This window comes from Cygnus atratus, chromosome 9 (genome assembly GCF_013377495.2).
Source record: "Cygnus atratus isolate AKBS03 ecotype Queensland, Australia chromosome 9, CAtr_DNAZoo_HiC_assembly, whole genome shotgun sequence".
Lineage (NCBI taxonomy): Eukaryota > Metazoa > Chordata > Aves > Anseriformes > Anatidae > Cygnus > Cygnus atratus.
In genome coordinates this window covers 14,267,393-14,279,895 of record NC_066370.1, presented here as the reverse complement: position 1 = coordinate 14,279,895, position 12,503 = coordinate 14,267,393, and the positions used below count along the sequence as shown (strand labels likewise).

Sequence of the window (12,503 nt, the reverse complement as noted above, 5' to 3'; positions counted from 1 at the left end):
CCAGGAAATGCTCCGAGCATAGGCCCTCCACCTCTCCCGTATCAGGTGCTGATACAGACTCTCTTGAGGTCTTGTCAGCAGCTCGGAGTGGCAGCTGGCTGTCAGTCCCTGACATGCAGCCTGTCAGCAGCCCAGGCCCGGCACTGGGGTGTGCAGCTCCTGTCCTGTCCCACACAAGTGAGGTGCAGCCGCTGGTGCGCCAAAAGAGCGGCACCAATTGGAACCAGTCCTTTCCCCGATTCGGGGGGGGAGAGAGCAACAAGAGCAAAGGGAAGGGCATGAAACGCCCTGAGCATCCCCGTTCTGACTCTACAGAGCAGAAAAGGTCTCATGATAGGAAATAGAAACAAAATGCCAGCCTGAAGAGCTCAAGAACTGCTCTAGACAACTGAATGCTAGTGCGTGCCTAGAGTGGAGGAACGGTCTGTATCTGTTCATAACTCCTTGCTCTATTATTTTTGTCTCCTCTTGTTAATAAGTAAAACCTGAGAGTCAGTATCCCTAACAGCATGAGCTGCTGTGAGACAGCAACAGCACTGGAAATTTCAAGAGGCTGTTTAATATACAATGTTCTAGTTCCCAAGAGCATAATATATGTTTTCCCCCCCCTTTTTTTTTTTTTTTTAAGCCTAGCACATCTGTGCTTTACAATGCTTTTTTATTTAGGTGCTGAGCAGAAAGAGACAGGTAGTCTTTATTTAATAAGTTTCCAGGAAGTACTTGTACTGCAGGAACAATGCTCTCAAGGTTAGGTACCCCTAAAAGGTTTTGCAATATTAATGCTGTGCTCTCATCACAATTGCAGCAAGTGCTTTAAAAATCAAAATAGCATAATCTGTAACATTATCACTCAATAAAAATAACCCTTTATCACTCCTTAAGCACAAAAAACCACCAGAGTCACGGACAGAATAAGTAATCAGCTCTTTTTGCGACTGGCAGGCAGAGACTTGGTCTGCCAGTCAATCCCAGCCAGCCCATCATCTACTACACAAGACTCTCCTCCACTCCTTTTCTTGATTAATGCAGCCTCCCCTCCCTTGAGGCTCAGTTATACCTGTGTTGGAGACAAGTAATTATCAGGCACAGATCAGCATGAGTACGGGAGGTTACCCAGCACAGGCACGAAAAGCCACCTGTTGTTTCAGGGCAGGGTGCTGGCAGGACCATATAGTTGGTTTTGGTGATTAAGTATGGGATGCCCACGGATAGTCTACATGCAGAAAATAATTCCCCCAACCAATAGCCAGGTCATTTACAGCCCTATTCTAATGCTTGGGGCACAACATTTTGGACAAAGGTACGGCAAGCAGCACCTCTTCCTAATTTTATCATAGCACAGCTCTTGAGATCTCCCATAGTTCAGTCATTAATAGCTGTGCAAGACAGCACACAGAAGAAAATGAGTTAATATAAACAGAAAGCCAAGATCTGAGCGAGAGGGCAAGCCACATAGAGTACAAACATCTGAGAATCTGTGCAAAGTCTGCTCGCCTATCAGTCATCCATGAATTACGGACCAATGTAATTAAATCAGAAAAGCTACGTTTAATTTTCCTATCATCACCCGATGAGATAAGAGCAGTACGTATGGGAGGGATCAGGCACAGGGGAAAGAGCCATTTATTAATAAGCTAAATCATTTTAGATTTAAGAGCCTCTCTGGCTAAGAAAGGTCTGATCTACAAATGTAACTTCTGGGTCTAAGGCAGATGACTCAGATACCCCGTCTCTATTTCTGTCCTGGGCTTGGTCCTGAGGTCTTGTCTTTTTACAGAAACACGTCTCATTGCTAACTGTGAGATGTAACTTCGATAGAAATATAGCTTCTGTTTAAACCCATTTTTAGTCTATACATTGAAAATTGAAGAATGCTTATCTCCCACCAGTTACATTAACAGACAGCCACGTTAATCTATGCTATTTCTAAACAACCCAAAGCTGTTTTCATGAACAGCAAGCCCTTAGGGTGCACCCGCAGAAATACAAGGTACACCACAACCTATTCTTTCTTCTATTGCCTATTCCTGCCAGTGAGACAGGAAAAAATGCCGTGGTCCCTGTCCCCTGCAAAGACAAGCAATGGTTTAACACAATCACATCAAGCTTTCTCTACCTACCAGCCAAACACTGAGAACTGCTGTTCTCACTGTTTTCTGTCCTCTCTGCTTCATCTCGTCAAGCCCTTCTTCCTCAGCCAGTTATTTAATGCCCTGATAGAAAAATGTATCACATCATAATAGTGGACGACTTCCATGGGATCAGGTTTTCAATAACAAAAATCTTACAGACTGTTGCAACCAAGGCTTTACCATGTAACTTTTTTTAAACAGGAAGAGAAAAACATTTATAACAGCAACTATAAATATACATGCTACTGACTTTTCAACTTGTTGTCCTTGTTCTCAAGCTAAATTTAGTCTGTTATATCCTGTCCAGCCCTTGGTGAAAAAGCAATAAACAAAATAGTCTGTGCAAATCCCAGAGCAGACAATTATACTTATCCGGGTACTTTATAAGATAACTAGCCGAACAGGTAAATGGTCATTTGGTGAGCGTAGGTATGTTCATGGCTACAGAGAAAGCGGTCTATTTCTGGGATAGGATACCCCCACGATACAGAAAATAATTATGATCACAGTGGGATAGCTCTGTGCTGCTGAATGAGAAAAGTGATGTAGGTTATTCACTGTGTACACACAGACCATACATCTGGCTTGTGCCACATATGCTTCAAGGGTCTACGTGCACCTCTGAGCCACAAAGAACCATTCCCTGGCCACACCTGCTGATTACCCGTGTTATTTTACACCCAGAAACTGCTGGGATATCGATTCAAATCCAGAAGACTGATTTAAACTCTAACCTGCAAGCGAAGAGCATCCTTTTGTATCTCAAGGGCTCTCATTCCTATGAGTTATCTCTTAGTCAAAATAAGGTAAATATTTATCGGGAAATTAATGCCTACAGAACCAGAGTTGTTCATCATTCCGCTGCTAATCTTAATAAGCCTTAGTCATGCCAGAGCCCAGGTGATTTCTGCAAGGGCCAACGCGTCTCACCCCGGTTTCAGGATCCCTGCCCGCGATTCAAAGTTTCGTGCAGACAAGGACTCCCCCCGCCACAATCTGACTTGCTCCACTCGCAGCAAGTTTTGCAACCCAGGCAAGAACCGCAGCTCAGAGGATGCTCCTGCTCAGGCATCAGCCGGTCTAATAACCAAAACGAGTGGAAAAAAAATAAATAAAAATAAAAATCTGTGTTTCCTACAGCTTGGATAGCTGGGGGGAAAAACAATACAGGCTCGGGCTCGCCTCGCCTGCAGCCCTGCTGGCTCGGCGTACTCCTCCAGCACCGGCCGGCTCTGCCACCCTGCTTTTCCTCTCTGCTTGTACACACAGCACTGCCGAAGGGGAGGTGGAAGGGCCAGGAAAAAACAGTTTGCTGGCGGTGAGAGCGGCTCCGCGGCCGGAGAGCCCGCAGCGGGGGAAGGCTCTGCCGGTGCTGTACGGCCGGGAGCCCTGCCCCGAGGTCCCCGAGGTCCCCGAGGTCCCCGAGGTCCCCGAGGTCCCCGAGGTCCCCGAGCGGCACCGCCACCGCCCTCGGTCCCTGCCCTACCCAGCATGGAGAAGATGAAGTCCTTCGCCGTGTGGATCTCCAGGGCTCTCTGGTCGTCGTACTCCCTCTGGTCGTGCTTGGTGAATTCCTGGATGAGTTTATTCAATTCCTCCACCCTCGCTCCCGATCGGAAATCCAGCTCCGGGAAGGGAGGCTTGCTGGTAGTGCCGGCGGACCCTGCCTTGCTGGCGAGAGGCGCCGCCATCTTCATGCAAAAAAAAAAAAAAAAAAAAAAAAAAAAGAAAGGGAAGGGGGGACGGAAAAAAAAACCACACACGCACACGGGAGGGGTTTGCAATGGTGCAATGGAAGAACGCGGGCGGGCAGCCCGGGCGCGGAGGCTGCGTGCGCGGGGAGGTGCGGAGCGGGGCCGGGCACGGCGCTCAACAAGCGGCCGCGCTGCCCCCGCCCGCCCGCGGCCCCGCCGAGCCGCCCGCCGGGCTGGGGGCCGGCCTGAGCCGTGCCGAGCCGTGCCGGGCCGGGCTGAGCCGTGCCGGGCCGGGCTGAGCCGTGCCGGGCCGGGCTGAGCCGTGCCGGGTCGGCGTGGGGGTCGCCTGCTGCCGGGGGTGGTGGGTTTTCGGGGGTGGTGCGGAGGCTGGGGTCGGAGCTCCGGCTCAGAATCTGATGCCTTTATTTATTTATTTATTTATTTATTTATTTTAATTTTAATTGAATTGTAAACTTCAGTAAAAGCCTTGTCCTGCAAGTGGGTTAATAATCGGCTTGGAACTCTGCTCTTCCCCCATGTTCCCAGAGGCATTCTGTGTTTATTCCTTTCTGGCTCCATAAGGCATCCTGTAGGTTTTGTGTGTATACACACACATGCATACATGAAGTCATTTTATTGTATGTTTGTGAAGCAAAGACCAAGACAAAGTATCCTCACTGCTGCACCAATACCGTGAGCTCCACAGACAAAGGGTAGGGGAAGTGGGGTGTCTGAAGACTTGAAAGTCCAGCAGCTTGTGCCAAGGACCCAAACCTCTGATCTCCATCCATTCCCCCACTGTCAAGACAGCATGCTTTCCTTCGGTATGTGTTTTTAACACCTACTGACTTTTCAACCTGAAGTTATATCCTCCCCTTAGCCTGATATTCTGACCCTGGTCCCATCACGGAGCGTATATAGCATGATCTGTTATCTGCCTTGCTGCATCCATCTGTCTTCCTGCCCAGGGAGCCCACAAATACATTGTTAGCTTCTGCAGGGTACTTCAGTGCTATGGCACTGATGCAAACTGCTTCAAAAAGTATTATCCTCTGAAGCTTGGCAGAAAACAAAGCTTTTGTCTCAGTCCCAGACAAAGGTAAACTCTCTGTACCAAATTTTGGAGTGAGGCATTCAGAGAAAAACCAGGAAGGTGGAACTAAGCGTTCATAGGCTGGTTTCCCTGATGCATGGTAAATGCAGATACTAGCGTTTAGACCTGTGCTCAGGGCTGCGGCCTGGTTCCACAGGACCACTAACCTTGGTCAGAAATGGGAGCTCAGCACCCCTGGCAGTGGGACCTTACCTGAAACAAGAATGAAAATCAAGGGTAGATTTGGCCCCTGTGGCAGAAACCACAGCCTATTCAAAGGAGAACAGGCACCGCCTGTGGCTTAGTTCTGTATCGCCTTACACAGACTCTTAGGGCACTGATATCTCATTATCTACGAAATTATGTCCCAAAGGCAAAGGTAGGAGTGCCGGAGTGTGCATCCACATGCCCTCTGCTGGGTGGACAGGCCTCACTTTGCACAGACGCCACGCACGGCCAGCTCTGACACACATGGACTTCATTCTCCATGCGAGCCTTTGGAGACCAGCTGCATTGCCACATGAACCTGTTTGACTTAGCCCCACATTTGACTTTGACCAAGCACCTTTCCTTCATCTTCCTCCCCAGCAAAGCCTACAAATAAAACCAATTTACTGATGGTGTTAACACACTGTGGGACCTGAATTGCAGAGGAGCAATTAGAGGTGTTCGGTGGTGGTGGCCTACCCAGAGTGGTGTTGCTAACCTGGCTCAGCCCATGCACACCCATGCTGCCCTGCTGTAGTCTGTCTGAGTGCTCAGAACCTCTTGCTTCCTGCCCCTCAGGTTTTGAGAGCCCTGTTGCTATTTCTCTGCAGTGTTTTTGTCTGGGGTGTCAATCTCATGCAGGCAGACAGCTCCCTCTTGTGATAACACCGCTCCCCATCATCAGCATGCACAGAAGTCGCATTAACTCCTGAACCCCAAACCATGCCAAGACCTTCTGTTTTGTTCTAGGTCTCATATGCCTGCTATAACCACTCCTAGTTGTGTGGGGACCTTGTTCCGCTTCTGTGTAGGGCAAACTACCAGCTGCTATGATGCATGCATAGCTGGCACCACTTGGTGAAGTAGCTGGACCTTTAGATATGAGCTATGCTTTTCAGCCCTAACTCTCCCGCCTCATCTCTTTCAAGCTGATGTTCTCCACAGGCTTCATGGACTGGGGGGCTTTCTCCTCTACCTGTATCTTGGTTGCTGCATCATATTTCAGTACTGGAACTTCCAGTAGTCTCTTCATGAGTGTTTTGTCTCAGATCCTGTCCTTCAGTGGGTCTCCAAATGGTCAGACCAACTCTCCACCCACATCAGTGTCAGACATACTTCCATTCTCTTTTTTTTCCCTCTGTTCAAAATGGTTAAAGCCCATTCAGTAAGTTTTATAGCTAGCTTTGACTGCCTGAATTCACAAAATGCCTATGGAAAACAGAAAGTACTTCAGAGACAACAAATGCCAGAAGCAATGGAGATCTCAGTTTCACTGTCTTTTTTCATGGCACCCCTGCCTGAAGTTATAGTCATTTTCGTATTTCCAGAAGGTTTCCGTTAGACAAGGGTTTCAACTGCTCCATGTTTCTTGCTCGTCTGGAATTTGTTTTGTTTCTGGTACCATGCATTATTCAGATATTTGTCAGACCCAAAGCATGTGTTCATTTAGTGTCTGAGCTCAAACCAACACTGCTCACTAAGAGCACTGAGCAGTCAGATTGTGTTTTCTTCAGGAGTCTGACAGGTACTGAACCTCTCTGTCCCCACCCCAGTGGTAACAGAAATTCACCTTCAAGAAAAACATTGTACTTGCAAAATAAGGAGCCTCCTTACTGTCTTCCTCAGAAACCTCTGAATGGGCTTGGGTCCCTCAGTGGCAAGTGGGATCTGCTGCACTGTCATATTCTTGTTAATACCCTTGAAACTGCATCACTTTGCAATTTTCCCTCATCACATCAGTGCAATTTAAGATCTCTGAATAAATACACAATTAATTCAAGTCTTACGTAAATCAAGCACTGGGGATTATTTGAGCAAATAAATGAGAATGAGATTGCAAGTACGGTTGGCCAGGGGTTTTTCTACCAAATCTTTTATCTTTTTGAAACAGAACTTTTTGTGGAAACACTGCAGCATCCCTATAGCTCTTTCTGTGGGTGTTATCTGGGGCCTTGGAAGAACCTATGGCCTCTCAATAGTGGGTCCAAGACTTACCAGTAAGGATACTCACCTTATTTAGGACAGGGATTGAACACCCTGACTACTAAGCTGTTCTTTGCCTGCACTGGAAGCTGTGCCCTCCCTCTTACACATACCCTACCTTTCTCCTATGTGTTTTCTCTTTCCTTCAGTGTCTTCCTCTTTTGCTCCTGCAAAACAGATTTCCCCATCTTTTTCTCCAGCAGAACAGATACCCTCTCTTCTGCTCAGTGCCACTTCCAGCACTTAGCAACAGAATAGGCCACAGAGAAATGAATCGAAAGAGAAGAAATAACTGTTCTCACTTCTGTTGCATGACCTGAGACCTCAAAATGCTTTTCACACTTGAATAGGCTTTCTCAAAAAACTGCTGGATAGCAAGTGAGTATTAATGCCACCATCCTAAGACTGAGGAAACAGGTCTGCGGTAGCTATGAAGAGCAACTGGCCCAGGATACCCAGGGAGAAAGAGCAGACAGCCAGGGCCTGACCCTTGGTGCATCTCAATGAGTTGCTGAAAACTGGTAGGGGAAATTAATTGGAGCAAGACACAGAAATAGCATGGAGTCTCAGATAAATCGTCTTAGGCTATTTCACTGCAATTGAAATTATGGTATGCCACAGAATGAGCTAGTTTCATCCCTCACTTCATAGGAACTGTACACAGATTTTCTGAGGCTACAAGTAGACTTGAGGAGCATCTTTCCTTTCTGTCCTTAGCACTGAAGCAGCTGTAGCTCAAAGCCTCATGTGGCAAGGGGCTTCACCAGGAACAAAATTACTGACTGGAAATGCTCTATTTTTCCTGCCTGGTGGCTGCAATTGATGCCTCATGTTGTTGTGGTACATCCGAAGGTGTTCAAGGGCCCTTTTTGCCTTGTGTTGCAGAAACCTGGTCCTAGCCTATAGAAGAGGCTGTCTGCATGGATTAGAAGAGTGACATGGAGCAGGGAAGTGAGCCGTGCACAGGCAGGGAGATGCTCAGTGGCAGCCTGGATCCTGCTGTGCCATCCCCCTCCCTCCTTCACTGGCTCTGCTCCTCCAACAGATAGCTGAGCCCAATACGAATTTTCCCTCCTTTCCCAGCACTTTCCCACACTCCTCTTTTTTCCTCCCTGCTCACTCCTTCTGCGTGGCCTTAATTCCCAGACCTGTGACAGTCCCAGGAGTAGGGAGCCAGAGCAGCTGAAACCAAAGCTGATTTCACATTTATTGGGAGATCACTTCCATTATCCTGCCCTGGTAATACCTCGTGTACTTCTGCCGCTTTGCTGATCTTCAGATCTTTCCCTCCACTAGCAGCCCCTAGGTTGGCTCTGGAGTGGGGCCTTTCGGGGGTCCCAGGCAGGACCTCACCAAAGCATTCCTCGTGCTTCTCTACATCAGGACTCCCTCATACTGGTGCTAGAAACTTTGCTTCTGCTGCACACACTCTAAAAATGTCTTCAAAATGGCAGATACAGCTAGCAGGCTTTAGGCTCCCCAAGGCTGGGATCAAAAAAGACCAGGTTTAGTGCAGACTCAGGGCAAAAAGAGACTTTCTGATGAAGTCTGGCAAGACTTGAGGGAACTGTACTGAACATAAACTCATGCAGCCCCACCAGAGCACACCCAGACTTGGGAGATCTGGAACAGTCAGGAAATGGGCCTCTGCCCTGTATCCACAGGGCTCCTCCTCCCATTTCCCAATTTACAGAGCAAAGTCAGTGTCATTTTGGCCCATGGACCCCCATTCATTTTACCACCTGGAACTGTCTCCACGTGGTGACGTGTGGTACCAGCTGTGAAAGTCTGCCAGCCACAGCAGCATGGATTCTGTTCAGCTCTGTCCCTCTCCAAACACCTGGTGCCCAAGATATTTCCCGGAGACCATGAGATGCTTCCCCTGCCCTTGTTCTCTCTCCAGACACCAGAGACTACTTCTCAGTGTCTGTAAGTAAAAATCTGTGTGATTGCAGGCACAATTGCTGTATAAAGAGGATTATAATAGATCAATAAAACCCAGCACATACCACAGTCTCGAGACTGTTTTAAAAAGGGATGTGTCGCCTCCTTGACGGACTTAAACTTTTCCTCCAGATTAAAAAAAAAAAAAAAGTCCCTCCCATGAAGAGTTGTGATGTACATCCTGTCAGCAGAACACAGCATCGAGCCATCCACATGGCACTGGAGCTGTGCTCATTAAAACATTTTGAAACAATGGGATTGCATCTGTCATAGCCAACCTCGAAGTATCCATACTCAGGATGCTTATAACATTTTCTAAAAGAATAGCAGACGCTTAGAGCATATCCCAAGCAAGAAATCTATCATTGCAGCTCATATATCTACCAAGGCTTTTGAAGCAGGGTTCTGAGAAGCAGACTCCTGATTCTCAACTAACTACAAACACTAAATATTTAAAGACCTCAGACAAATCATTTACTGTTCTTAGTGTCCTTTAAATATATATATACATATATATATATATACTGGTCATCTGTTTATCTCATTGTTTAACATAACTAGATTGTACGATGGCACCTTTGAAGTTGATATGATGAAGTTAATAGACTCTAAGTGGGTTGGCTCAGGGCCTCTGTAAGCAATGTTTGGAAATATTTCTGCTGCTCATTTCCATGGTTTATGTCAATTTTCTGTCATTAGTTTTATTTATAAATTGGGATTATCTCAAATAGTAAAATTTGGATTCAGATCTGAGCAGTGTTGGGAGTTGTAGTGCTGCACTGGAACTAAAGCTCTGGTACAGGGATATGTCCAGAGCATGAAACACCTGATCCATGTGCAAATTCCCCCCTACACAGAGAGGATACAGATTTGGTGTTTGCTTTTTGTTCCATATAGAATAAATAAATTCTGGTTGGGCAGATTGGAGAATACAAACAGAAAGACACATTCCCTTTCACATCTCCATGCATTATGTATGGCTCGACTACGCTCATTGATGTTCGTTTGTAGTTAATTACTTGTATTACAGTAATATCAAAAGCCACAAATGAGAATCAGAGTCCCATTGTACTGGAAACCAGATATAAACATAATGAAGAACTGGTCATTAGCACTCCTGTTTCATTTCACTGTATATACTCAGAGATCTCACTCAACAACTCTCTTCCTACTCCCGTAGCTTAGAAAAATTACCAGCGAGTCTGTGCCTGCAGTGATGGATAGATCCAGGGTGAGAAAAACCAATTACACCATTTCTCCTGCATCACCCTGCTGCTCACAGGGTGGCTGCCGGCAGCAGTTTAAGCCCCACATCAAACTCTGCAGCTCTTGAGCAGATTTCAACATGGCACCCTGCATGCAGACTGTCAAATAGCAACTCTCCTTGTGATTTAGACATTCCTGCTCCTTCTTTGGAGCCTCATTAAGAGCAATCCCAGACTATGGGATAGTGGTGGTAGCTGTGAAAGACAGGCATTTTTTCCAAGTTTCCCCAGCCACTTTCCTGTGTCCCTGAAGAATGCACTACTTACAAGTTGGCAGAAAGCAGTGGGAAAACAGGAGGTTTGCAGGAAATGCTACAATTCCCTGTAACAGCATCCACACAAAGAGAAAATGCAGTCCCTTGGTCATGTGTTAAAAGCCAATAGTCCCTTTCCTCTGCCTTTCCCCACATTGTGCTCCCCGTTAGAATATCCTAATCTGTAACTGATTGTCAAGCCACTGATTTCTCTATCAGTTTCCCATTCCTTAGGATGAGGAGCTAAGAGATTTCTGAGTGTATTTCTATAAAAATACATTAACATAAATGAAATCCAGGAGACCTGAGCTGTCATGTATTTAACTGCTCTACTTCACACATCTTCTACTTTTACCTTTCCACATCTGATGACAAAAGGGAGATTCCCTGGCCACTGCAGACACATTGTTAAGAGCTTCTTTTTTTTTCCTTTTTTTTTTTTTTCCTTTTTTTATTTTTTTCTGTTACTGAGAAGCAGAATTCAGCAAAACTCTAGCTGGCAAAAAGCTTCATTCATAGAAGAAGGGAAGACCTGAGATGAAGAGAAACAAAAGACAACAAAAATCTATAATGAAAAAAATCTCCTGTAATGGTTGTTGCAGACTGCCAATGTGTCAGATAAAACATTTTAGTGGTCTCTAATAAGGGGTAGGCGTTCATGTCCTGAACACAGGACTTGTCTCTCTGCCAAGACAGACACTTGCAAATGAAAAATAATGAAAAAATGAGGGGGAAAAGGAAAAGATACGGAAAATCAAGGGTATTGTGCTTTTCACTACAGAAAGCTATTATTGTGCCAGGACCTGGACATGAATGGGGTTTTCTAGTTTTAGTTCAACTTATAAATCAAATAACTAAAATATTTTTTCTACTTTGAGTACTGGGCATGCTATTTCCTGCTTGCTGGAATGATCTGCATTTCCTGATAAGTGTTTCGTGCTAGCAGCTGGGCATACAAATACCTGAAATACACACGGATCCCTTGGAAATGCAAAACATTCTTTGGTTCAAGGTTATCAATCACCTTTTGTCCCATGGACATTCAATGCATGGATGTGCAGTGTTGGGATACCTGCCACAGTGACACTTTTGAAACATTTTCCTAATTGAATTATCCAAACAAAAAACAAAAACAAAACAAAACCAAAACTGAACAAAACCATATTCTTTGGTTCTAGAATCCTCCTGTGGCTCCTGTTCTGACAGTTTGGCATGTTGTCTCCTGAGAAGAAAATCAAATAAAGTCACCATGTTTTTCCTTCCCTCCCCAGCTACTTTGCAGACACAGGCAAATCCTGATGTTGCTCCTGTCAGCTTTCTTTCCTATCCCCTACTATGAACATGCAAGAGGTGAATGAGGATGGATGCCTGGACATTTGCTCTGACTTTTGTTGTTCTCAGCCCAGCAAACACTTGCATCTGACAGGCTTAGCTGCATGGCTTCAACTCAGGGGAACTGTGGCATAGCGCTAGTGTCAGGCGCTGTTCAGCATGTCTCCCTCCCATCAGGTGGTAGAATAACAAATCTGCTGAAAAGCCTACAACTACAGTCAGCAAGGAGTTTTCCTTCAGGGATTGTATTAATAACAACAGAGCAAAAACAGTTAGCATAAGCAGAAAAGGGAACAGAAATGCTCATTAGAAATGGAAAAGTCTCAGAACAGATATTGTATAGCCACTACACTGAGTCTCTTGACCAGTGAGTTTGGAAGAGGAGCTCAGCACCACTCCTAAAATATACCAAGTCCATGAAAGCACTCTACCATGCTCTGAATCCAAGAATCCCCCAGGGAAAAAAAAAAAAAAAAAAAAGTGGGGAAGGAAGGAGGAAAGAAAATAGAAAAAAAAAAGAATAACAAAAAAAACCAGCAGTTTAAGCAAGGCAGATGCCACTGGATATAGATTTGCTCCAGGGCTCGGTTCTGGGTACA

The 12,503-nt window shown here is 45.8% G+C and overlaps 1 protein-coding gene across 1 annotated transcript in view; it reads right to left on the bottom strand.

The window, feature by feature from the left end:
* Nucleotides 1–3,829, bottom strand: part of MB21D2 (Mab-21 domain containing 2) — a 56,911-nt gene extending 53,082 nt beyond the window's left edge. Inside the window, exon 1 of the mRNA XM_035545052.2 lies at nt 3,619–3,829. Within this exon, the coding sequence (XP_035400945.1) occupies nt 3,619–3,829 (211 nt within the window). The remainder of the gene's footprint in view (nt 1–3,618) is intronic.
* Between the last annotated feature and the right edge of the window lie 8,674 nt (nt 3,830–12,503).